Source organism: Strix aluco, chromosome 2 (genome assembly GCF_031877795.1).
Source record: "Strix aluco isolate bStrAlu1 chromosome 2, bStrAlu1.hap1, whole genome shotgun sequence".
Classification (NCBI taxonomy): domain Eukaryota; kingdom Metazoa; phylum Chordata; class Aves; order Strigiformes; family Strigidae; genus Strix; species Strix aluco.
Window position 1 is genome coordinate 39,781,660 of NC_133932.1, and position 26,164 is coordinate 39,807,823.

The window sequence follows — 26,164 nt, forward strand, 5'->3', positions numbered from 1 at the left end:
CACGGCAGGGCGCGGCTGTGGGGAGCTGGAGCCCAGCCCTGCTGCAGCGTCGCGGGGGCAGGGGCTGGCGGCCCCGGGGAGTGACATGGGGTCCTGGGCAGGGTGGGGGGGCCCGGGCAGGTGCTTCCCCTGCGTCCCTCTGCCCCGTTTGTACCGGTAAGTTCTCAAACTAAGTGATGGCTTTGCGGTGACGCGCCCGCAGCGCCTCCAGCCCCTCGGCTACCGGGCGGGGCGGGGCCGACCCCTCCACTCCCCCACCCTCGCCGCGCCCGCCCTGTGATGACGGCCCAGGAGGGCGACGGGGGTGTTGATGACGTCATCAGGCGGCGCCCGGCTCGGCGCGGCGCGGACGGGACGGGCCCGGACGGGAGGGGACAGGCAGCCGGGGACAGGCCATGGCTCCCGCCGCCGTGCAGCCGCCCGAGATCCAGTTCGCGCAGCGGCTGGCCGCCAACGAGAAGCGTATCCGCGACCGCGCCGTGAAGAAGCTGCGGGGGTACATCAGCGTCCGGACCCAGCGGCCGGCCGGTACGGCCCGGCGGGGCCCGGCACGGGGGAGGGGGAGCCGGGATCGGGACAGAGGCCTGGGCGGGGGCCGGGGCTGGCGCTGGTGCCGTCAGCAGTGTGGGTGAAGCGGCGGCGCTGGGGAAGCACGTGCGGCGAAGAGCCGGGACTCGCCGCCTGTTCCCGGCCCCGTCCGTCACCGCGGGGCCGCCACGTGTGGGGTCTTTGGGGGATTTTTGTTGGGGTTTTTTTTGGGGGGGGGAGGAGGGTGTGTGTTTTTAATGTTCTACTTCTAAGCATATATTTCGCCAGCGGAAGTATTTGCCTCGGTGACCCCGCAGACGCCGAGCGCCCCGCCAGCAACCCTTAGAGGAGCGGAGGGCCCTTGCGTCCTCGCCCATGAAGTTTCCCCGCGGTGGCCGCAGGCAGGCCGGGGCACGGCGCCGGCTCCGGGGGCTGGAGGACTCGGGGAGGATCTGCTTGGCCCGGCGGGGTCTTGCTGGCAGCGTTAACACAGTCGGGGTCGGAGCAGTGTAGCTCACACGCTCTCGTTCCCGGCAACAGGATGTGAATGCACTGAGCTGATCCAGACTGAACCCAGCCCAGAATATAGAGCATATAGTTTTATTTTCTGCTGTGCTGTCTGGTGAGGTGGTGGCTGCATGTTTCCATGACTTATATTCGAGAGCATTGGAGGGAGTTGGGGAAAGCTCAGGAGTGTTTCAGCACTTGTATATTTGCAGTCGATTCTCTATTACCCATTCATTACCACATTATCTGGGTTATGTGTTACCTGGGCATTCATGGTATCAAAAGCTTTTTTCCAACAAAGTTTATTATCCTAGTGGGATACTGCTGCCTTAGAATCAGGACTGCAGTGCATGGACACCTCAGTGGTGAGCCTGGAGACAGCTTGTGTCTAGTTAGACTTACAGGCTTTGGCCAATGAGTCTGAAGCCATGCCAGTCTGAAGCTGCCTGCACGTGAAGGTGCCTCCTGTGCACCCTCTCCTCATGAACACAGGTTATAGGAGGCTTATGAGGTCAGTCATAGCATTGTGTGAATGCATGGATCCAGTTTGGTAAACCTTTCCATTGGAGTGATTATGGTGCAGAGATGCCCAAAGAGATCCTGTGATGCTTCTGGACTGTTTTTTCCAGCATGCTGTGTTGCAAGCTGGACACAACACAGGAGGGAAACTGGTCGTAAGCATTTGCAGAGCACTGTGTCTGACCTCGTAAACCTTCCCACAGCATCTGGGAAACTGGTACGGAGGTTTATGCATACACACTCCTTTGGCTTTGAGGAAACCAGCCTAGACCTGGCACCCCAAGAGTTAAACTGAAACTGGAATGCTGGCTGAACCTTAGTTAATTCATTGAAAAAATACTGGTGAATAGATGTTGTTTCTTCTCTTTGCCCTCTTCCCTTTCCAAATAGTATTTGACCCATTAGTCACATTTGACAGAGAGAAGAGCACATAAGAACAGCCTTACAGGGTCAGGCCAGAGGGCCAAATAGCCCATTATTCCATTTCCAACAGTTACCATAGATGTGGGGATTGTCTGGGGACTAGTAAGATCAAGTGAGTGTACCTTGTATTCCTCTCAAGTACTTTCTAAGCCTCCAGCTATTTTTAGCTGTGGAGACTTCCTGAGCTGGACATGGTCTCTCTGTGTTCAGTAGTGCTCTGTGCATCTCATTGCAAAGTGCAGATTCCTTTGAGTTTGTGGAGGTAGCCTGCAGGTGGACAGGAGTGCTCTAACTGAGGGAAATGGTTGCAGGTTAAGCTAGTACCTTAACATACAAGGAAAACACCACAAGGAAATTGTTAGTTGGGATGTGAACCTTTTGCATGTTAAAGTCAGCCCACCATGAAATGCAAATGAGTAGGAAACAAGGGTGACTAATTTCCAGAGCTCTTAGATTTAGTTACTGTTACATACTGTTCAAGCTAGTAATATTAAAACAAAGGTTAACTTCTTGGGACTTGGAGAGAAAGCGTTATGTTCAGGAGAGAGATTGTTTTCTTTTTTTTAAAGTTATTTATTAATTAGCAGTCTTATATCCATCCAGCGTTCTGAGAGGTGAGACTCACACATTTGATAACCCAGTTAGATACCCTAACTTGAACAGCTAGACCATGCTAACTTTTGAAAGAGGTGGTGGAGTTCACCTGACGTCCATCTCAGTCACGTGTTTCATAGGTAGACAGGACTGTTCAGTAGGGTCTGTCCTAAGGCTGAATTACAGGTCATGCTGGGGGAACTTCTTCAAGGACCTAGAGCTCTTAATTTTCAACAAGAAGTTAAACTCTACAGAAGGCATAGAACTACTGAAGTTGTTCTGTGTGCACATGAGCTTGCATGAGCACATTATTGGGAACGGTCCTTTTTTTCTTGTTAGCTACCTTGAAAGAATCACAGAATCATCTAGGTTGGAAAAGACCTTGAAGACCATCTAGTCCAACCATTAGCCTAACATTGACAGTTTCCAACTACACCATATCCCTAAGCGCTATGTCAATCTGACTCTTAAACACCTCCAGGGATGGGGACTCCACCACCTCCCTGGGCAGCACATTCCAACGCCTGACTACCTGTTCTGTAAAGAAATGCTTCCTAATATCCAGTCTAAACCTTCCCTGGTGCAACTTGAGGCCATTCCCTCTTGTCCTATCACTTATTACTTGGTTAAAGAGACTCATCCCCATCTCTCTGCAACCTCCTTTCAGGTAGTTGTAGAGGGCGATGAGGTCTCCCCTCAGCCTCCTCTTCTCCAGACTAAACAACCCCAGTTCCCTCAGCCGCTCCTCGTATGACATGTGCTCCAGGCCCTTCACCAGCTTCGTTGCCCTTCTCTGGACAAGAGAAGAAGAGCATGCTGTACTGGGCTGATAATAGGAGGATATATTTATAGAGACATTGGTAAATGAATTGGTGAAAGAATAGTAAATAAAAGTAACTTCTAGTAAAAGAGGAAAGATTGCTGGGTGGTTCCCTGTCTGACAGAGCTGCACTTACTTGGGCCCAGATCTGTAAAGGATTTACATAATTTCCACTGAAATGTGCCCATGTGGATCTAGTCCTTGGAAATTATTTTGAATAGGAAAAATTGCAACGATTTTAACAATAGCAACGTCTAACAGCGTAACTCCCAAACAGAAATGCTAACAAGGCTTGCATTAAAGTAGCATGTCTTCAGTGAGTGACTGTCACATTACTAATCCAAGCTCCCACCCTGTACATAGGGACAGATTTACAATTCAAGCCCTGAAACCAAATCTCTCTCAAGGTAGCCATAAGGTAGAGAAGGCTTTCAGTTTTGTGTGCTGTGGTTCCTAATACAGTAGATTCAGGTTTAAAATAACCTTGCTTGAATGATTATTATTTGTCAGCTGTGGATGGTGACGACAGGGCACATAAAGTGGAAAACCCAATCTTGGAAGTTCTTTTTGAGTGACTAGGATAAGAAACTTGCTCTAAAACGTTTTGATTGGGGTCCTTTGTCAAATAGACGAAGGACTGCCTATGACACTTCTAAAAAGCCCTCTATGTATGAAAAGCAACCCCATGGAAGTCTGTTCCCTAGACAGAGAAGGACTCCTGAGCCATCTTTATAGGTGGCAGCTGACATCCCCTGGACATAAGCCTAATGTCTGATGCCTCTCCAGGGTTAGTGCTGCATGTGAGGTTAAGCCTGCTTCTTACTGCTACGTATGTAGCCCATAATTCTGTTACAAAATATTTTTAATTTTAATACTTCAATGAATATTAAATCAGTGAAATCAAACTGTTTCATATTTAATCTTAATATTACTGACAAATATAAGTTAAATTCATGATTAATGCTTAATATTACTAGACATATTTCTTTCTATGTAGCATTTTGCCTATTTCTTTTGCTCAGCTCTACTTTCTTTCCTTTTAACTAAGCATGACTGTAGATGATTTAACTAACATGTTTACAACTTCTTGTCCGAGCAGAAAATGGTGCAGTAGTGATAATTGCTTTCAAATGATTTGGTCCCAGGAGGAGGTGCTTAACTTACACCTAGTACTGCGTCTCAGGCTTTTTGATTGGCAGACCCCTGAAAATTTTTCAAAAGTGACAGTGATCTTTTTGGAGCAAATTTGAGCTTACTGAAGATGATTACCTTTTTAACATGATTTTTCTGGAAATTACTTGAGAGTTCTTAATAGGCCTTAGTTTGAAAATAGCTGTAATAGGTTATTGTAGCTACCGTGTAAGAGTATGCCATTATAATTTTACTTCATAGAAATATAAATAGAAATATATTTGATGTCATGAATGATCCATTTTTTAAAACACTCCTGAGCAACTATTACTGATAGTAAAATTTTATTTTCCTTCTGTAATGTGTGATTTTGACTAGAATGTGTAGTGAAAATGTTATTTGATGTTAAAATTCAGATGATACTGTACCTCAAGACTAACTGTAAGGAAAGTATTTTCGCTATGGTTGCTCAGTCTCTTTGAGTATGCATTTTAATATCGAAGTAAATTTCTTGATTGCTAGAAGCTTATTCTACCAAAACAGTCCCCTGGTAGGGAACAAAACTATTGGTAAAGTGAGGCTTTATTAAACAAAACAAAACAAGCAAAACAAAAAAAAGCCTTGTCAGTTATTTTTGAGGATTTGCACGTCACCTCTGTTGTAAAATTAGATATGATGCCCTCATTAAAAATATCTCTTGGACTTGGTACTAAAAATATGCCAGAGGGATTTATCAGAATTATCTTAGTATTAGTTTCATCTCATCTGTGATTTCTTTGAAATTTTCGTTATTTTGGTACAAGATAGAAGCTGACTGTCATGGAATCACTGAACTATGCCAAGTTGCCTTCCAATTAGTGTGCTTACAGTAGGAACCAAGGTTTGCTCAAGAGAATATTACAAAAACAAAGAAGAAAGCAGGGAACAGAGGGAACTGCCTGAGAACATTTTGTGGAAATGTGGGGGTTTTCGTTTTCATACAGACTTCTTCTGTACCATAGGTGGCTTCAGCCAGGAAGAACTGCTAAAAATATGGAAGGGCCTGTTCTATTGTATGTGGATGCAGGATAAACCTCTGCTACAGGTACAGTAACTGGTTTTATATTTACTTGAGTATAAAGTATACCATAGGGACATACTAATTTAGAATAGTGAAAATTACCTTAGTGAGTTTTGTTGACCCTTTTTTTTTTCCCTTACCCTGCTGCTCATATGTGGCATGTGCAGGAGAGGTGACTAACTTGGTGATCCTCACCACATGAACAGAAGCCTAAATGGCATCGTGTTTGGAGTCACCCTCTGAATGGCAGGTGTAGCTGTTTACCTTCCAAAACCAGAACTGAAATACATACTGTTATGAAGTGCATTGATTTGGTGGAGCTAAAGCAGTAACAGCAGGCTGCCCTTAACTGCAACTACAACATTCATTTGAAAGTTTCACACTTCCTTTTCTTTTGTTAGTTCGGTAGCACTTCTTCTACTACCAACTTTGTCTCTACCACTGACTTTTGTCAACTACTCTTGGTTTGTCTCCCTACTTTCAAAAGATAGCAGTTCTGGAGTACCAGGTCTTAGTAACCTCACTTAATCAATTTTCAGATCACTTGTATGTTTGCAAAAATAAGGTTTATCTCACACATAGCACAGAGAGCTCCTCCTACAATTAAGCTATATGACAACAGTACCCCTTAAAGTTTTACATAATTTGTTAATTCAATTGCAAGGGATTTTTTTTCCTCCTAATTAAATTTTGTCTGCTGTCAAAAAGATCATTTGTGCAGAGATCTGGTGAAATGAACAGGGCTTGATACCCTTGAATCTTCTCTTACAACTGACCTAATCCTAGCCAAAGGATAACTGCAGTACTGAAGCAGCTGTTAAGAGAATATTTTTCATTTTGAGGGATGTTACATGATATTCATACTTCTTGCTGGTTTTTGGTTGTGTGTTTAGTGAGGAGACCAAGCTCTGAAATGCGCTATGCTAACTATATGTATTTACTTTTAGGAGGAACTTGCAGGCAATATCTCACAGCTTATCCATGTGATTCAGAATACAGAGGCTCGTAAGTACTATTTCATTATCTAATGCTATGTAAGGTACTTTCATCTTTGGTGATTTTGAGGCCACTATCACAGTGCCAGCATAGAGACAGCCAGATAGGGGTGCTGCTTTCTTCTTTTCTTTGCTTTTTGTCCAACTGGTGTGTGTGATCGCATTAAGGGAAGCATGAGATGCAGTTTTTTTCTGGTTATTGCAGGGGAAGAGTTGTATCTCCAGTGTGTATCTCCAAGGTGAGACTTAGCAGGGTGGGTAGCAAAGCAACCTTGTCCCCTTACTTTGCCATTCTGCATAGACTTACTTGTTCTGTGTATTTCCGGCTCAAACCCAACCTTGTTTCATGAGCTGTTAAGCACGTAGTGTTCAAAATGCACTTGAAATGGAGTGCTCAGTCAATGCCAAAACTTGCATGGGTAGAAATGAGTGCAGAATGGGTATTTTGCTCTAACTTGTGTGTATGTACACAAAATAGATACAAAGCTGTTCCTGTAGTTACACTTGTGTTTAAAAGTGGCTGTGTGCCTTTTCTTGTGTTGTTTTGAAGTTTAATTGACTTGCCCTTGTACCCGTCTCAAGCATGCCTTTCCATAGCTCTATCCCTGGCACTAGGCAAATCCCTAAGGAGAGGCATCCCTTTCTCACGTTGAAGAGATTTCTTGAAATTCTTTTAGGTAAGCAAAATAAACCGTTGTGCCAGACATGCAGACATTTTTTCTTACTCTTACAGGACACCTGTTCATTCAGACATTTTGGCAAACTATGAACCGTGAATGGAATGGGATAGACAATCTGCGTCTTGATAAGTACTATATGGTAATATTAACACACTTGTAGATCTTTTCTGCACGAAAAGATGATGTGGCGTGCTGGAAGGCAGCTTTGTCTGCAATGCATTTATGTATATTCTAAGAGAAGACAGTGGCTATCTTCTTGGCACACTGCAAGAGATACTTGTTTTAAAGGCTTTCACTCACCACTGCAAATGTAAAAGCTATTACAGTTCATGTCATGCTGCAAGTGCTTTCTTGTTTGCCATCTTTTATAACATAGCAATGTTTCTCACTGATGTATATACAGAATATAAATACTGTCTCAGAGGACACTGCATCAACATCAGTTATTTAGATCAAACTGCTTAAAGACTTTTTTTATGACTCTGTTTAAGTTGTCACTAGAACCCCAACTTTCCACTACTAAAGTATCCACTGTAGTACATTCAACTACCGGAATTCTTTCTATAGAAAACACTAGATTAAAACAAATAGTAAAACCAGTGAGAGAAGAATCTTAAAAGACCTACCTTTGTAAAGAACAAAATCACCTTAATCTTCTCTGAAATAAGTGAATTGCAGCACATTCACTGCTTTTTGTTTCTCAATGTTAGCAGAAATAAGGCATTTCAGTAAGTGAAGTGTTTTGAGCCAGTTTAGTGTAGCTGTTTTACATGTGGATGTCTCAGTGCAAGTTTCAAGTAACTCAAATCATTATTGTTATCATCTGTCCCGTATTGTTGTCTCCAGTTTAAGCTGTGGCGTTTTTTTAAATTTGGCAGCACTTAATGAAGAAATTGGGGTGATGGAGCAAGAGAAAGCTCTATAGTACAAATGGTCATGGATTTTTCTGAGCATAGGATATAAAAATAGTTTATTGCCTTTTGAGCTTCACAGCATCCTGTTGCTTGACATGACAGACAAGTCTGTCAAAATGTTCATATGAGGAAGCTTTCTACCTTGTGCAATGAAGAGGTTTACTAAGAAGTCTATTGATATTACAGTCATAGTAACTCCTTTATCTGTTTTCATGAACAACATATAACAAATTTTGTACTTTGCAGCTAATGCGTATGATTTTGAGGCAATCCTTTGAAGTGCTGAAAAGAAATGAATGGGATGAAAGGTAAGCAGATTTCTGACTGTAGTTGCATCATAAAGGAGTAGTACAATTTACCTTCATCAAATATATTTTCATTTAATAGATCCTTTTTCTCCATAGATGGCGCTGTCATGAAGTCTTAACACTAAGGTTTATTTGTTCTCCAAATCACTTACGATATGTAGTTTAAAAACAAAGTTAGGTGTTACACTTCATTAAGTTAAATACATATTGCCATCAATAACTCTTATGTTCACCTGAGCCATTCAGTATCTGTTCACAGAAAGAGATTTGAGAAAGTAATTTCTGTATGCTTATGCAAAACTTGAACGTAGGAGCTTGTTGTGTGCTGTTCCAATCAATCATGAAATCTGAGGGTTCCAGATTTTTCCTGGAGTTTGCTAGATCTGACTGATTTAGTCAGGAGAGCTATCTATGACATGTCACCTGTGGAGAGATTAGACAGGGAACTTGCATCCCATAAAATACAGAAAAGGAATTTTTTTTTTGGTTGTGTTATTTTTCAGATAGGCTGTGACTTTTTAATTTTTATTTTACTGTGTTAATTCATGGTGACTTATCTTTTGGTAAGACACAACTCCTTAACTGTAAACTGGCTTCCTGTTTGTTGTATACATCAGTGGTTTTGTTTGTATTTCTTCCATATTCTATCAAATAGCAAGTAATTGCAGTCATCTTGCTCTGTCTAGAGCTCCTGTGACACTTTTGAGCTTACTCTGTGTTTAAACTGATGAGAAGCTTGAAGTCTTTTAATTAAAAGTGCTTGATAACCTAGTGTTAAGGTTATCCTTTCTCTCTTGCCTTGTGAAATGTGGAATGCATATAGGCATATTTTTGTGGAAATAGAAAAGAATGCAAATCTAAAGTACACCCCATCCCTTCTGTTCTACCTTAATTTTGTATTGCGTAAATGCCCACAGGTTGAAGAAATGAAAATGCTCTTTGGCAGGAACAGAAAGTATGAGAGGAGGTTTGATAAAGCCAAAGCCCTTCTTCCTTGCACACATTCCCATGGCAGAGACATAGTTACCCAAACTGATCTCTGACAAGGTTTCTTAAGGCTTTGGCTTCCCTTATTCCATTTTCACTGGAAGGATGACCTGGAGGCCCTTCATCACCAGAGGAGGCAGTGTGGAAATAGATAATCATGATTCCTTTCTTTGCAGAGTGAGAGAGCTCAAGAACTACCTTTCCCTCCTAGGTGGAGCCTAGAAGCTGCCTAGCATGTCTTCCATTTCTCTTTTCTTTTAAAATGCTTTTGAAGAAAGGAGTATTAAAGTAAAACTGAAATAATCTTTATGGTTTTGGAATACTTTAAATTCTCTTTAGAACTGGAAACGTTTGTTCTGTGCAAAATTGCAGGAGGTCCCACAGAACGCTGGGGAGAAAGCGTGACATATCCAAAGCTTCACTTTCCTGAAAGGTAGCAAGGATACACCTCAAAAAAAAAGAAGTCCCAAGTGCTGTTTAGACGCAGCAATGACAGCATGTCTCTTTAAGCCACATCACCCCCACAGTATTTGTTAGTACTCCAGACATCAGAACAGAGCCACAGTCCTACTTGTATACAGCTCAGTCACTTCTGGCTTGAGCTTTTGGGATGATGATTTTTTTTATGCCTACCTTAGCCCTGAGTCTGTTCTTCAGTGTAATTGTTTTGCTCTAAGGGACAGTGGATAACATGGAAGGCAAAGTCTGCACAGTGTGAAATGAGTTTGAGAAGGATCAGTATTAAATTTAATCCTTGGGTGTGCACCAAAATAAAAATCGTCTCATAAAATGGAAGAGTACGAAGTGTTGCCCATCAAGGATGGATGAATGTGACAGCTGTGTCTGCAAAATGCCTGCTCAAATGGTAGAATCCCTCCTCCTACCCATCAATCATGGCATAATAAATTTCAGTCCGGATTAAGGTGTGAATTTTAAAACACTGATTTTCACTGTAGCAAGCTGTGAGTGGATTGTTTGATGCTACAAAATCATCTAGACTGTAAGGAGTTCTGATTATGGATGGATTTTTTTTAGACGTTCTCTTTAAGATGTGAAAATTGGTCACTGGTTTTATTTCTTATGAGTGTTGGATAGCTGTCTTAAAGACCTGGTAAAACTGTGAATGACTAGAATTTGTTTTCAAAGCAAATAGAACATGAGCAACTGAATATGAATATCTTGTTCTTTTTTATTTATTTATTTCCAGTCTAATTGAACGATTCCTGCAGCTACTAATGAAAGAAATTATGGACCCAGACAGCAATGCTCCCACTGGGATAAAGTTACATTTCATTGACATCTATTTGGATGAATTGGCTAAAGTTGGTGCAAAGGAGGTTAGAAAATACGGTCTCATTTTCTTCCTGATTAATGTTAACTGTAGCATTAGAAGAAATGTAATTTTTAGACTATGTATGTTTTAACAGTTTTAAATGTAACATAACAACATTGAACAAGCAGGTAGAAAGTGACTTGTTACAATTTATGCTTTTGCTTTTATTCATGTCTTAGTGTAGACAGTGAGTATATAGTAGTTTCTGTCAAGTTCCTAAGTACTGGTATACCGCTCCAAATTGAGGTTGGAAATAGTGATGGAAAACTTAGACCATTCTCATTTGTTTCTTTCAACAGAAAGGACTTACCGTCTTTTCCCTTGCGTGAGCATGTTTGCCAGGCTTTGCTTTTGCAAAAACTGACATAAATTCTGCTCTTGGCTGATTGTAAACACCTAAATAGAGGAAGAAAGTGAGCTTTCAGAATTGTCTAATGTTTGCTTTTGTCGGTTTCAAACCTTGTTGGCTGTGCATTGAGCAATTTACCCTCTACATCCAGTTGTTCATTTTGCTGATGACGCCTGTCTTTCTCTGCTGTATAGTGCTGTTTCAGTTGCCCTTAATTTTGGTTGATGTTATAGTGATGCAGAGTTTTGCAGCATCTGAAAGCCTGTTACTGCAGCTGTCATGGCTGAACTTCTTCCAAAGTGTCTATCTCCTATTGCTGCACTGGTGTGAGCTGCCTGCTGCCCCACACTTCATTCCAGGCTTCTGCTCATGTACCTCCTCTTGTTTCTGGCATCTGATACACCTCCTTGCAATGGACAAAGCTGTTAGCAGTTTTCCATTTGTATCCTTTGCAGTCAGTATTGAAAACAATCCTGCCTGCAGTTTCTGTGGTTCTGGGTTGTGGAGTGTGAGAGAGAAGATGTCTGCACAAGAGAAGTGCCTGCACTCGGAGCCCAAATAATTTCCGCAGCTCCACGGTCACAAAGCTGTGACTAAGACACTCACAGGAAGCATGGGGAATCAGTCCCCTAGACTATTTGAAATCACAGCTGATGCTCATAAATTGAATTTAGGGAAGGATTTATCTTCAGTACTACTGCAGCGTACTGTGTTTTGATCCAAGCGGTCCAGTTAAGAGAAACTCAGATCTTATTCATGTTTGCTACAAACGTTCTTTGTGAAAGCGCACAAAATTATTTGAGTTTCTTCTGCCTCATTTTTCCACATCTAAAATAAGCTGTACTCAGTAGATTAAAGTCTGTCAAGAAGTCAACATTTTTATAATGCTTCCAGGAAATACCTGGAAATTAGTGCTAGCAGTGATAACAGAAAGTCACTGGATACTCCTATCAGTTAGAATTAGAGAGTATGCTGAAAGACTTTGACTTAACTTCTTAAAAAAGATCCCTCTACACCAAATATTCAAGGAATTTGAGTGTACACATACAATATTTACTGTACTCGTTATTTTTTCTTTCTAATCATACAGCTCACAGCAGACCAGAATCTCAAGTTCATTGAACCTTTCTGCAAAATTGCTGCCAAATCAAAGGAGTAAGTTTAATGGAAAGATAAATATTCTTTTAAAAATTAAGAAATTCTGCATATACCACTCCACATGGTAGTAAATGGATTGAAGAAGAGTCATAGTATAACTTCAGAACGTAGAGAAAGAAGGATATTTTACTATGTGCAGTCATTTGAAGATAACTCATGTTTATCAAAGCTATACATAATTTCATGGATTTATCAGAAGTATATCAACCTCTGTTGGTTGGTTTGTTGTTGTTTGGTTTTTTTTTAAACCTGCATAGAACAGCTGAGCTGGTTAGATTCTTTGTTGCAGTGTAATATAGAGCAGCATATAAACACAGTGAAATTTAAGAGGGAACATTGGCCGGACACTGTTTGGATTAAAGGACTTCTAGGAATTACCAGATTCACTTTCCTCATCTGGAGAGCTAGATGCTCTTCCGCTTTCTCCTTTCTTACCCATTTTCCCCGCGTCCCTCAAATTTCTGTTTTTTTAATGTGAGGGAAGGATGTGTATTCTCCTGCCTTTCAACTCTCATCCCTACTCTCTTACAATGCAGTCAATGTGTGCTGCACGCCGTAGCCACTGGTATCTTCGAGATCATTGTGGATCAGTCCCCCTACGCCATTGAGGACCTAATGAAAGAACTGGGTAGCAACAATGATGAGGAGGATGTGTCTGCAGAAGACAAACAGGAAAATGAAGAGGTGCATAAAACCAAAGGTGAGGAGGAACTTCTAAATGGCCTTGGTAGCACTTGCTAGGATTTAAATACCTGTTTTTTAAAAATACATTTTTGCTCTGAACCAGTCAAACACATGTTTAAGGTGGTGTAAGGATAAATGTGTTTTCCTGTCTTCCCTTCAGATGTGCTTAAACAAAGTGACTACAAAAGAACATGTCACAGAAATCAGTGGTCTCTATAAAATCAGGCAACATCAGCTTTCTGCAACAGTGCTAGATTTTAACCCGGTCGGGCTTTTGGCTCTTGGATGTCCATAACATTTTTTAAGAAGATGAGGTTTGGGCATTCTGTGGGTGTTTTAAATTAAAAAAAAAAAAAAATTAAAATGGAAGGTTTTCAATCCAGACACACTCTGGCACAGAGGTGATTTTTTTAAAAGGTGCTCAGATAATGCCACAGTTGTGTATTGCATAATGGTGACGTAAAGTAGTTAAATCAGTCCAGGTTCACAAGATTGCTTGAAGAAAAGCACCTGATCTGTCTATCAGAGTAGGTATACTGTCTTGTTTTTTACAAACTAAACATTAATACTCAGTCTTTTTTTTTTTTTTCTTTTTTTTTTTTTTTATAATAGCAGACAGATGTTTGTCAAGAAAGTCAGTGCAGAGCTCTGAAAAAACAGAGGATGTTTCTGAAAATGCTGATGGCGGTATCGGGCCTGTTCTTCAGGTTTGTGGCTTGCTCTGTTATTGATACTCCCCCTCTGTTTTCTTTTTTCCCATCCCTTTCAAGAGGTACAGAAGTAAAGGGTGTTAATCGGATAAACATGCTACAAAATTTAAATCTCCTTTTGCTTTACTGTAATGTGTACTCTGTGAACAGTTTATAAGAAAATAAATCTATGTCTAAATTCTGAATTCTTCTTCCCTCTCTCCCATACCTTTTTTCTGCTCCTCCCTTCCTGTTTCAAGAGTTCAAAAATATATGGTAAAAGCCAAGTCACTGTGGGTGGTGAAGCAATTAGCATATGTTTCATTGGCAATAAGAGCAAAAGTAATGAATGATGAGATACATAGGAGAGAGGGTAATGTTGCAATTTGGGTGGTTTCCCAAATTCCACTTCAGTGCAGTGTAGTGTTTTTGACAGATCCACTCATCAAACACATATGCAGGTAGATAACGCTTCATGCATCTGTGGCTTTTAAGCAAGAATTAGGACATGTCACACTTTAAATCTGATATTTAGCTAAATATTTGCAGGAGTTTTGAAGCTGGTTGGCTTCTCTCAAGTAAGAATTAAGGTTAGAAATGTTTGAGAAAGTGATACTGAGTTCAACTGTTCTGTTAATGAAGCAACCCTCTGTAAAAGTCAGTATATACATGTGTGAAGGGGGTGTAAATTTAAACAGAGAAAAAATAATTCGGGATTAAAGGAAGTGGCTGTTTAAAGGATGCGTAAGCTACTTGAAGTGTTGATAACATGAGTCACATTGGGTTATCTTGCATGAATAAGCTAACTAAGAAAAGCTGTATCATACTTTGCTCCAACAGTTTGATTATAAGGCTGTTGCTGACAAACTTTTTGAAGTGGCGAGCAAGAAAAATACACCTTCCCGTAACAGAAAGCGTCTGTACAAGCTGGTCAAAAAGTGAGTTGTGTTGAAATACACCTTGCATGTGCCACCTTGTCCTAAACCACTTTTACTCTGCTTTCTCCCCACCCTCACTTGTCCTGGTGACAATGGCACGAGAACAGGCCTGTCTCACAGTCCAGGATAGCGTGCATAAGGTGCCTGAAGCCTGTGCTACTGTTCCTCATTGGTACTAGACGACTGCAGCTAGCTGAGGTGTATCTATGCTAGGTGCATTTTTACTGCAGGATGTGACACTAGATTGTGTGTGTTGCAAGTTACAGATATGGGAGAAGTGTTAAATTGCTGTTTTCTCAATACTTTCAGTGATTTGGTTTGAGTTTTTGGATTTCTGAGGCAGATCTCTTCTGAAATGAGCTCTTTGTAAATTCCTGTGCAAAATATGTTCCTATTTTGACAAAACCATAATAAAGTACAGTGACACTATGCTGTTAGTGTTAGTATTGGTACTAAACCAGTAATACTGTTTTGTTTTTCCTTCTTTCCCTTCCTCCCCACCTCCAGGTTCCAGGACTTAGCAGAAGGTAAGGACTGAGCAGCATACAGAGACAGTAATTTATTTCACTTTAAGGATACATAATGTTCCCATACAATGTGTATTGCAAATCTTTTTTTATTTTAATGTGAATTTCAAGAATACTGTTTTGGTTTTTTTTTTTTTAAATCACATGAAGACACATTACATGTTTTTGGTGAGGTGACCAAATCCTGTTCAGAATTTGAGCAACTCTGTACTTCGTCCTTAAATGAAAGATGATTTTTTTTTTTTTACTTAAGTAAGAGTCACTTGTATGATTTTCTTTTGGGTTAAGTGGGGAACAAGGAATTGATTTTCTTTCTGTGGGAGTTATGCTGTATATGAATAGCATAATTGTGCATAGAAATAGAACTACTTGTTTTCAGATACCTTATCCTTCCTCCTCAACAGGAATCTTCCCCCAGGATCTTCCCGAAGATGTTTCTACAGATGAAGATGATGATGAATTCAGCAGGGGAAGGCGAAAGAAAAAAGCTGTCAAGCCTTGGGAGAAAAACAAGTTGGAAAAAGTAAAAGGTAAGGCAAGATCAACCTTTGGAAGAGAGACAGTCTGCAGCCACATGTAATTTGACAAAGTATCAGCTACAAGCTGTTCTGAAGAAGGAAAACCTGTTGTTCAAAGTGTGCTGATTTGTATCCTGTTGCGATGAAGGTTAAATGTGAAATTAAGGTCTCTTTGAAAGTGGTGAGAATTTTGTTACCAATTTCGAGGTAACCATCACCTCAAAAATTTCAATCAAAAGCAGAACTGGAAGCAGTTGTTTGCATTGCTTAATTAAGCAGTTCCATTTACTGTAGGAAAATAGAAACATGTCAGTTGTCTTAAAATAGGATGACTGTTAGAATATAGCAATTGGGGAGTGTTTCTGGAAAGGTGAAGAGAGTTACTGAGAACCACATGTAAGTATCTCCAGCATCACAGCTTATATTGATGTGGCACAAGCCCAGTCATACCCAAAAATACCTCACTAAACTACTGAACCCGAGTTGCCCTTCTGATGGGCTTAACAGGTGGGTAATAACAACTTTTCCTAGCAATATTGCTATACGAAATAGGGATACCACTGGGAATGTCTTAGATGTTAGCTGTGACAAGGCAAGATCAGCAAAATATTAATTAGGGCAGTTGTCAGAGGAGTGCAATGTCCTGACCAGCTGTAATAGTAAGACTGTTGTGCTGGCTGATAGGTGTACCATTTTCCTGCTATTTTAAGAGGAAAAAAAAAAATAGAATGGAATTCAGTTGTTGTAAGTACCTTTGTGTTTCACATCTGTGTTATACGGCATTCTTTTTTGGGGTGGATATAGAGGATGAACAAGAGATGTCAAATGCGAAGGAGGCATCAGTTCCCCAGAAGAAGAGGAAAAAAAGGAAGAGGGACAGGCCAAGTGCTGATTCTGGAACAGCTGATGGAAACTGTGAGGAGGAAATAGCTGAAACATCTGGATCTAATGTTTTTAGCCAGGGAAAGGTGCCAGAAAGTAACAAGGAAAGGAAGAAAAAGAAATTGCTAGTAAATGAGGCAAATGAGACCACAAATGCAGCAACTGACACTAGAGAAAATCACAGTATCTCTGCGCAGAACATACCGGCTAACAGAGAACAGAGTAAAAAGAGTCAGTTGAAGAAAATGAATCCAAAAATGCAAAACGTTCCTGTAGAACCGGTGTGTCAGAATGGACCAGCTAATGCCAGTGGGGCAGAGGATGTCAGCCCATCCGTCACGCCGTTAACTAAGGTTGTGAAAAAGAAACAGAAAACAAGGGCTGTATTTGTGAATGGGGATACCCTTTTGCAGCAAAATGACATGAAATCCAACAAGGACAGCTTGCTGGGGACCCTGTCAGGAGATGCAGACTCTGAATCTGTGTCCTCCAGGAAGGTCAAATTGAAGACAAAGACAAAGCTAGTTGTTTTGGAAGGAATGAAAGTGTCCAGCCAGAAAGCAGCAACCTTGAAAAAGAAGAGAAAAGTAAAAGAAGTGCTAAACTCTGTCGAAGCCAGTGGAGTTCTGGAGACTGCGTGCAAGAAAAGCAGGAAGGGGGTACGTATACCTCATTCTTTTCTCTGCCTTCTTCATGAGCTGCCAGGCTCGTTTTCAAATTTGGCTTTAGCTTTCTGAATGTGGGGTTTCATGGGCAGGCTGCATGGATCATGTCATCATGCATTGTCACCAAAAAGCTCAATTCCCCAGAAATCCACACCCACTGCCACAGTCTTACACCCTCCTGTGCAACAACACTAAAGCCTGTTCCAGCTGCTCAGCTGAAAGAACTCATCTAGCTGAAACTTGGGTCATTGGGGTATGGAATTGTCTTTTTTTTTTTTCTTTTTAAATTTTTTTTGGTCCCTGGGTTAATTATTCTTTTTGCATTGGATCTCTGGTTGAGCTTACAGCATGTTCATAAAGGGCGTATTTTAGCAACAGGATGAGAATGGGAAGATTGAACATCCCTTTTTCAGCAGCAGTAACACACACTTTGATTAATATAAGCTCCTTGTGAAATTGCCTGCAGCAATTCCAATAGTGGCTTCTTCTGCTAGCTCACTCTTCATCTTAAATTGTTAGTGCTGTATGGGAAAAGTATTTGGGGAAACAGTGAACAGAGAATATGACAGTGTGACCTTCAATGGCTCTATGATCACATTTATGAATGGACCAGTTTATTATACAGTACTGTGTTTTTTCACTAGAAAGGTCTGATTGTAGTTGTCTTCAAAAATTTATGTCCTGCAGTTTGGAAACAAGTTCGGTTTTTTTCCTCCTCTACCTCCCACCCTCATTTTCTTCTTGGCAATATGTAGAATAGGGTTGATTTTGCTCAGCAATTAGGCAGTCAAGAAGCATATTGCACTGTATATTTTTGGTAGCATGGCTGAGACAGTGCAGGGGTTCTTCTGTCTCCTGCTACTGAATTCTTTAAAGTGCTCATTTGCTATGTATATATTCACCCTAACACATTCAGGGGTTCAGTTATATTCTTGGAAGTCTTGTTGATAGTCTAGTTTTGGTGGAAAGAAAATTCATAAAGCATAAATGAGATTCAGAATACAAAACCACTCCATCTTCCTCTGGCTAAACAGTGTGTGTTACTAGCTTATCAGCTCACCTCTGTTTGACTTAAGTTTAAACCTGTATCATAGTTAAGTAGTGCAGCCTCATATATGAACTTGATATAACCACTCAGTCCTTCAAGGGAGAAAAAAATGCATTTTGAAACATTGCTTAAAGAATACTAAAATAGCTTTGACATTTTCTATTTTTTGATGCTAAAGTACTGAGAGGGAAGAACCAAAATATTTCTCTCCCCAGTATGCAAACTGCATTTTTCTCACTTCAGGGCTTCGAAAGTAGGAACCACTGGCTTTGTCTCCTGTAGCCTAAATATTCCTTGTTGCATACCTCATCTTTCTTTCTCTATAAAAGCTTAGTTTCTAAGAAAATATGTGATTACACCACCCCCATCTCCGTTTGTAAAACTTTGTTGCAACTGACCAGCAGATTCAAAAACCCGCGACACATTCAAGATGAAGTTCCTGCGAGCTTCGTGGAAATTAGTTGTTGGCACAAATTAGTGTAGCCACTGGGGGAAAGGCAGCAGCATGACCCCAGCACTTGTCTGCTGGCCAGTCAGTGCATGGGCTAGCGGGCCACCCTTTCCATGTGTAATTCTGAAGAAACTACAGCATTTGCTGTTTCTTGCCCAATCCAGGTAGCTGTGTGTATATGTGTGTGGCGAGTGGGAGTGAGGGGTGGAGACGAGGAGAGAAATTTTGGAGTTGAGTCAGGAGGAGAACAAGAGTATTGGCATAAGAAAGAAGAGGGCAGGGTAAAGCTAAAATGCACAAATGTGGAGGAAATTAGGCTTTGCTAATTTTGTTTTCATTGCTTGAGAAATAACATGTGGTTTTATTTCCTGGTTTTAGTTATGTAATACTGGTCTTCTGCCCAGAAGCCATGAGGGGCATGTTTTGATTCTTGATTTCAAAGACAGCACACACCCCAAAAAAAATCAACTTCAAGTATTGAGAGGGAGGAGGAAGGGAAGAAGGGGAAAAAACAGAGAAGTGCAGCATTATTTCACGATTGTCTTCAGAATTCAGAAAATTAAGACACATGCTTTTTACTTTATTTAAAGCAGAAGTGATTTTCAAATCTTTGAAAGAGGCCATATCCCCTGGACATTTTCCACAGCACAGCTGTGAACTGCTTTTGGAATTTCACATCTGTAAGTTGCTGTGAAGCATAGCTGAACTTCTCACAGTAGTCCACAGATATCTGGGGCCCACAGACAACAGGTTGGAAAGCTCTGGAGCGGTGCATTTCATTAATGCACTTCATTTAATCCTCCATATGAATTTGAGGCAGCAAACTAGTAGCAATACACAGTAATTGGATTTCTGAGAGTATAGACAGCCTTCATACTCCACCTTTTTTTTTTTTTTTTTTTTCAAAGTGTCCATCTTACCCTAAGGCCAGATTTGTTTATTAGTTGCGTATGTTAGCATCCAGAGGTATCACAGAAGAGATTTTGCTTAAGGGCAAGAAAAAAACCGTCAGCATTTGCGTGCAGGAGAGTTGGGTGGATTGTAAGGCAGCCTCATGCACATGAAGAAAACATCTTTGCACTCTGACAAGCCAGGCAAATGTATTGCAAGTTATTCTTTGCTTTGCAATGACCTTCCTATTTCAGTGCAGAGCCTGCTTAAACTTCTGTTTTCAGTCATGCTAACTGCAAAGTTAACTCCTGAGAGTTAACCATAATGATTAGCTTATGCGATCTTTCTCTCAGCTGTGGCAATATTTACAGAAGCTGCATGTGGTAAGCTCTGAGCACCGACCACTGTACTAGGTATAGTTACCTACAGTACTTTTGTACTGAGAGCATTTTTTCCTTTCCCTCCTTTATAGGAAAGCAGTGTTGCTCTATCATCATTAAAGAAAAAGAAAGCAAAACCAGGAAGTGATTTTGTAAAATTTGAAAAATCAACTTTACCAAAGCCAGTATTCTTCAGGAAAGCCAGAAACACCATCTCTTCCACCAGGGCATCCATGCAGGTAATGTGATCTCACAGATGGCAGCTGAGTCTGGGCACAGGTCTCTTCCCAAGCTACCTGCCCCAGGACAGGGTGTTACCTCACTCATGCTGCCTTTTCCACTCTGTGTTAGTCTCCTAACATAGGCAATTAAAACTGGAAATGCTGTTGCATTTCCTTGTAGACAGAGTCACACACGGCTCCAGAGTTTCAGAAAATGAGTTCTAGGCATCTTTAAAATCTCTTCTTCCTTCCCCCCTGCTTTCAAAAATACCTTCTTGTTGGAAGGACACCATTCTGAACCTGCTCATTTTGCAAGAAAGCAAAAGCATAAACTGACTTTCAGTCTTGCTAAGGGACTTTGAGCCTCCATTTCTTCCCATTTGTGGAGGCTGACAGCAGTACAGGGCTTCAAAAGCCCTCTTCTCTAAACCTTTTTAACATATAATATCTTTGCAAGCCCTCTTTGCACTTTTGAGGCCTGAGTGCTGTTGGGCCAGTGTATTTAATACACAAATATCTTCTTGTTTGTTGTTGAGTTACATAATGATGTTAGGGAGAGCATGTGATTTTTCTACAACTGGAATATGTTTGCTTTTGGGTAGAAAAACAATGCTGTCTTAGCAGGGGCCAGTGCTAGAGGGCTGGGGGAGTTCTAAATCAAATGATGGGAAGTAAGTGCTTTGCATCAGTTTTGATAGGATGCAGGTAAAAGAACTTGTACCATTGCTTCAGAAATCTTATTTTATTTCATGTCTCTATTTTGCTTTATAGCTGAACAAGCTGCAGTCATCCAGCTCCAAAAAAGTCACATTTGGCTTGAATAAAAACATGACTGCTGGTGAGTCTGATACATCTGCGTGTCTCCACACTTTCTCTTGCAGCTGAGGAAGAGGAAGCTGTACGCTGTTCTCATACACACCTGCACTCTTCACCTCTCTGGAACAGGATGGTTCTGATCATTTTTTGTCTCAATATTTGTACATAGTTCATAAACCATCCTCAAGTTCCTGTCCAGAGGAGATAGTAAAGTTTAGGACATTCGGCCCAACGGCTAGACTTGCACGATTCCAGGGTGCTGCATTACTGACTTGCAGAGGGAGCCTTACAGATAGAAAACAGTGTAGCAGAGTGCCAAACTGCCCTTCCTGAGCCGCCTGTTCTGCAGGGCACCTCTCAGGGAAATGTGCACTTCAGTCTTCAACACTCACTTCTGTTTCCCAGGACAAAGGTGCTGATATGCTAATGAGCTCAGGCTGTATAATAGCAAAGTTTCACTTTTTTTCTTGTCTGCCTCTGATTTATTATTGATAATGAGTAGATAAATGTCAGTTCCCTTCTGAATCCCATGTGTAAGCAGAGTTTTCTCTGTTAAATAAATGTCTTGCTAACATAAAAGTTTATTCCCTGTATTCATTTAGCTGCTTTTTTAGCGGTTTTATTTTTTTTTTTTTTACTCTGAGATGTGCTATAGGCCAAGTTCAAATGGAGAATAGTGAGGTTTGATATATGCGTTTATGTTAATGTAACACAGCTGCACAAAGAGAACAAAAATGCTTACCTGCCGGCAGAAGGGATAACCAGGAGTCTCTAGAACAGTGCTGTTTAACAGTCAGAACAGAGCCAGTTCTTACCAATCACTAGCTTTTAAACAAAAGTGTGTTCAGGACAGGTAGAACACCTGTTTCTGAGAGTCTCTGGTGGTCTGTGAAACTGTGGGGAATGGTTCACAGCCTCTCTGTAGGTTGCAGCAGACCCCCCTTCTCAAAGGGTCTCTGCTAAGAGATGTGCTTCACCACCATCTCTCCATTTTTCCACAAAGTCTGAGGCTTCTCATGAAAACTCTGAATATGAGCCAGCAATATGCACTTGCCACCCAGAAAGCAAACCATATCCTGGGCTGCATCAAGAGAAGTGTGACCAGCAGGTCAAGGGAGGAGATTCTCCCTCTCTGCTCTTGTGAGACCCCACCTGGAGTCCTGTGTCCAGCTCTGGGGCCCCCAGCATAAGAAGGACATGGACCTGCTCGAGTGGGTCCAGAGGAGACCACAAAGATGATGAGGGAGCTGGAGCACCTCCCCTATGAGTACAGGCTGAGAGAGTTGGGGTTGTTCAACCTGGAGAAGAGAAGGCTCTGGGGAGACCTGATAGCGGCCTTCCAGTACTTAAAGGGGGCTACAGGAAAGATGGGGAGGGACTCGTAATTAGGGAGTGTAGGGATAGGACGAGCAGTAACGGCTTTCAACTGAAAGAGGGTAGATTTAGGTTAGACATGAGGAAGAAATTCTTTACTGTGAGGAGGTGAGACACAGGAACAGGCTGCCCAGAGAAGCGGTGGCTGCCCCCTCCCTGGCAGTGTTCAAGGCCAGGTTGGACGGGGCTTTGAGCAACCTGGTCTAGTGGAAGGTGTCCCTGCCCATGGCAGGGGGGTTGGGACTAAATCTTGAAGGTTTCTTCCAACCCAAACCAGTCTATGATCCTATGATTCTGATCTTTAGTGACGGACTTAAGGATGATCTAAGGCAGACTTCCCAGTCTGGACAATTCCCCAATTGATTGACATACCCAATTATTCCATGGGGTGGTATTTCTTTTAACTTGTTTGCTTGTTTTTCAACAGAGTTTAAAAAGACTGACAAAAGTATATTAGTGAGCCCCGAAGGACCCTCCCGTGTGGCTTTCAATCCTGAACAGAAACCCCGTCATGGGGTGCTGAAGTCACCCACAGGTACCCCAGCAGGAGAGCCTCAAATGAACAAACCATTTACTATATCAGCTAAGAAGAGACCAACTACTGTGGACTTCCTTTAAACCAACAGATGTGGCCTACTTTTGTACAGGACATTTTGCTAACCTAGAATGTTCTCTGGAGGTATTTTGAACTTCTTTATTTTTTTAAGTTAATACAAATTGTATATACAAAATTCTGATTGTGACCTGGGTCATCACTATTTTGACACCAGCTGTATCTTGAAATACTTTTTTTGTCTATTTACAGAAAAGAAACAAAATCCAATCTCTGCTCAGGTTTGGTCTACAAAACATGTGGTCTCTGCCCGTGTCATTCCCGAGAGACTTGCTCATTTGCTTAAGGAATGTTCAGGTTTTGATTGTTCCAGTGATTTTTTTTTTTTTTGAGCCAGTTTAAGGAAACTTTCACCTCATGCTATTAAACTGTCTTTCAATGGACAGGGCTTAAAATGGAAAAAGACAACGTAGATTTTAAACCTACTAGTTGCTCATGTATTTGAAAATTTTACACCATCCCTTTTCCTGTGTCACCCTTGGTATCCTGTTAAGTTGTCTTCTGGAAATAACGATTACCTCATGTCTCTGTTTAATTACAGATGGACTTGGGTAGCTTTACAGATAGCAAGCAAGCTTTCCCTGGCATAAGAAATGCCTAGCTGCTCAAGTGGTCAAGTGGTCACTGTTGCAAATAAACCTTCACAGCTGGTTGCCTGCTGAGTTGGGAACAGTCACCACATTATTTTCACTAACACAAGTGCCAAAGCTGGCTTACACTTGTCATATTGTAAGCTGGCTGCTTCTTTTTACTGTAACTGAAATAATGCTCTCACATGGAAGAAATCTTTGCTATTTCCAGGTCTTCCCCCTCACCCCCACTGCTGTCTTTCCTGAAGGTCTGACAAGACTCCTAGTTTTCTTTTTTAGCAGCTGGTATCACCACGCTTTATCAGAACTTGGATCTCATTTGGTGAATGAACTTCTGATTGTCCTAAAGTGAGCTAGGTCAGTGTAGTGCATCTTTGGTTAGGACACACATCTCTCCGTAAAAGCTTTGGTGCCTCTCAATACAGGGTAAAACTTTACAGCCCAGACAGCTTGATTTGATTTTGATGTAGAACCAGAAGAATGCTTTCTGCAGCATTTTCTTATGTTTTTACTTGGATACTTTATTACTACTGTGCATGTTTTATTTTTTCTTTGCTTCTTTAGTAAAGAATGAGGTGTACTTCTGCAAGAGATCATTAATGTATTCTGAGGGGGAACTATGAGGAAGGGGAGAGCAAATGAAAATAAAAACTTTTTTGATACGGTTGGAAGATATTAAATCATTCTTTGGAAGTTTCACTTACGTGAATGAGGCAAAGGCTTTGCAGCAGACCTCTACATTAAAGCTCAGCTTTAAAGCACAACCTGGTGCCAAAGCAAAGCTATTCATGAAACTTCCTACCAGTTACTTCTGTGATCCTATAAGAAAGAGGGTAGGCCTGCTTCATTACCTTGTCTTGTGATAACTGGTAAACATTTGGCTACTTCAGCCAGCAAAGTTAAATTTTGTGACATAATATATTTGCATACTTCAATACTACTTTTTACAGTCTTTGCTGACTGTCCTCTGCCTGATCACTCCCTGTAAGCGACTGGATTGAAACTGCTCTTTCATAGCTCATCTAGAATGTCTTCAGTATACTTGTGTACTTGTAGCTTGCTGGTTGGTCTCAGTTGCCCAATTCTAATCCGTGCCAGTTCTTGCACTAAGTTTGTGACAGTCTATGGTTTGTGGTACTGCCAGAAAGTCATTTAGCTCTTGTTTTTTCTCATTTAATTTGGTTTTATTTAGTTTGTATTGGTTTGACTGATTGGTAAAGAAATCTGGAGAATACATCTGGTAAAATTAATAATACTTGCTGTTTGAGCAATCGTTCTTTTATTTTTTAAAAAAATCTCATTGTATATTAGCATAATGCATTTTTTGACAAGACAATGGTAAGTGGGATTTAACAAAGTGTTCAATATGTTGTACTGTTTATCTTGTACTGTGGGTGAGAAGTCTTGTGTGAAATGTGCATAAAAGCATTTGTATGTGCATGATTGTTAATGCATTAGGCTGAAGATGCCACATTCCTCCAAGGATATAGATGCAAACAATCAGTAGGTGGATCTGGCGTGCACAGAAAAATCCAAGATCAGGACGCATTGGGGTTTGGTTTTGTTTTTAATACATATAACTTATTATGGAAATGTATTGAAATGGTTGTCTAGTTCTTTTTCCTATTGGTTGTGGAGCCACTGAACCTGTTGCTTGTCCAAATATTTTGTTGCCCGCAGTGCTAAATGGAGAGGGCAGAAATGGCAGTCAGTTTTTTATCTAAAATTTTAGTGATGTGATTGCTTGTTGGGATTCATGCATAATCCATCTGTGCCATGAAACTGATGGAATGTTTTGTAAATATACGTATGTAGTGTGTATTGTCTTCAGTGGTGTCTGGAATTTCATTGGGTACAACTTTACAAACAAAACCCAACACTGACAATGCAGTTTAATTGTCATTGTTGGGTTAAATTGAATACATGACCCAAAATATTTGGATAGTGACAATTCCAATGAACACTGAAGACAAAAAAAAAAAAGAAGAAGAAACAAATGTAACACCTGGGATATCCACTGCACAGACACGTTGGTACTGTAAGGAGAGATGTATTGATAGGAAGAGAAAAGAAAAGCTGATCTGACCTGTTTGATGTTGCTTCATAGGTTCTTTTCATAGTGTTATTCCAGCTCTACAGCTGCCAATCATGCTGAGTCAAAGTAAGTTCATGTGGCTTACCTTTTAAAGGACAGTATTTTGTAATGATTGTCTCTACTTTCTTGTTATGAATCTGATCAACTTTATACTTTTCAACTCTTAATAGTTTATAATTCTTTATAGCTTCATGAGAACTCAAAAGCACAAAAGGAATTCAGCAAGGCAAAAAGTTGAAATTATATTTAAATTATTAGGTATGCAAGATCTTTTATAGTCTTATCAAAGCTATGTGACTTGGAAAGCATCGAATGCCCTTTTTGTCATTTATTTCCTGTGCTTAGACTTAATTACAGGCAGAAAAAAAAAATCCATGTGTCATTTCATGTACCTCTGCAACAGCATTGTTAATACAAATACAGTGTCTAAGCATTACATCATTTAGTTTAGCCCAATAAACCATCTTTTTTGTGTA

At 40.8% G+C, this 26,164-nt stretch overlaps 1 protein-coding gene across 1 annotated transcript; it reads left to right on the plus strand.

Annotated features, from left to right (window-relative positions):
* The first annotated feature begins 300 nt into the window (after nucleotides 1–300).
* Nucleotides 301–26,164, plus strand: RRP1B (ribosomal RNA processing 1B). The gene is made up of 16 exons (XM_074814467.1): nucleotides 301–528; nucleotides 5,524–5,606; nucleotides 6,530–6,587; nucleotides 7,311–7,396; nucleotides 8,418–8,479; nucleotides 10,674–10,803; nucleotides 12,239–12,303; nucleotides 12,843–13,006; nucleotides 13,603–13,697; nucleotides 14,520–14,617; nucleotides 15,125–15,144; nucleotides 15,549–15,674; nucleotides 16,467–17,203; nucleotides 20,072–20,218; nucleotides 20,972–21,038; nucleotides 22,818–26,164. Exons 1-16 carry the CDS (start codon nucleotides 396–398, stop codon nucleotides 23,006–23,008), a joined length of 2,262 nt encoding a protein of 753 aa, XP_074670568.1. The 5' UTR covers nucleotides 301–395; the 3' UTR covers nucleotides 23,009–26,164.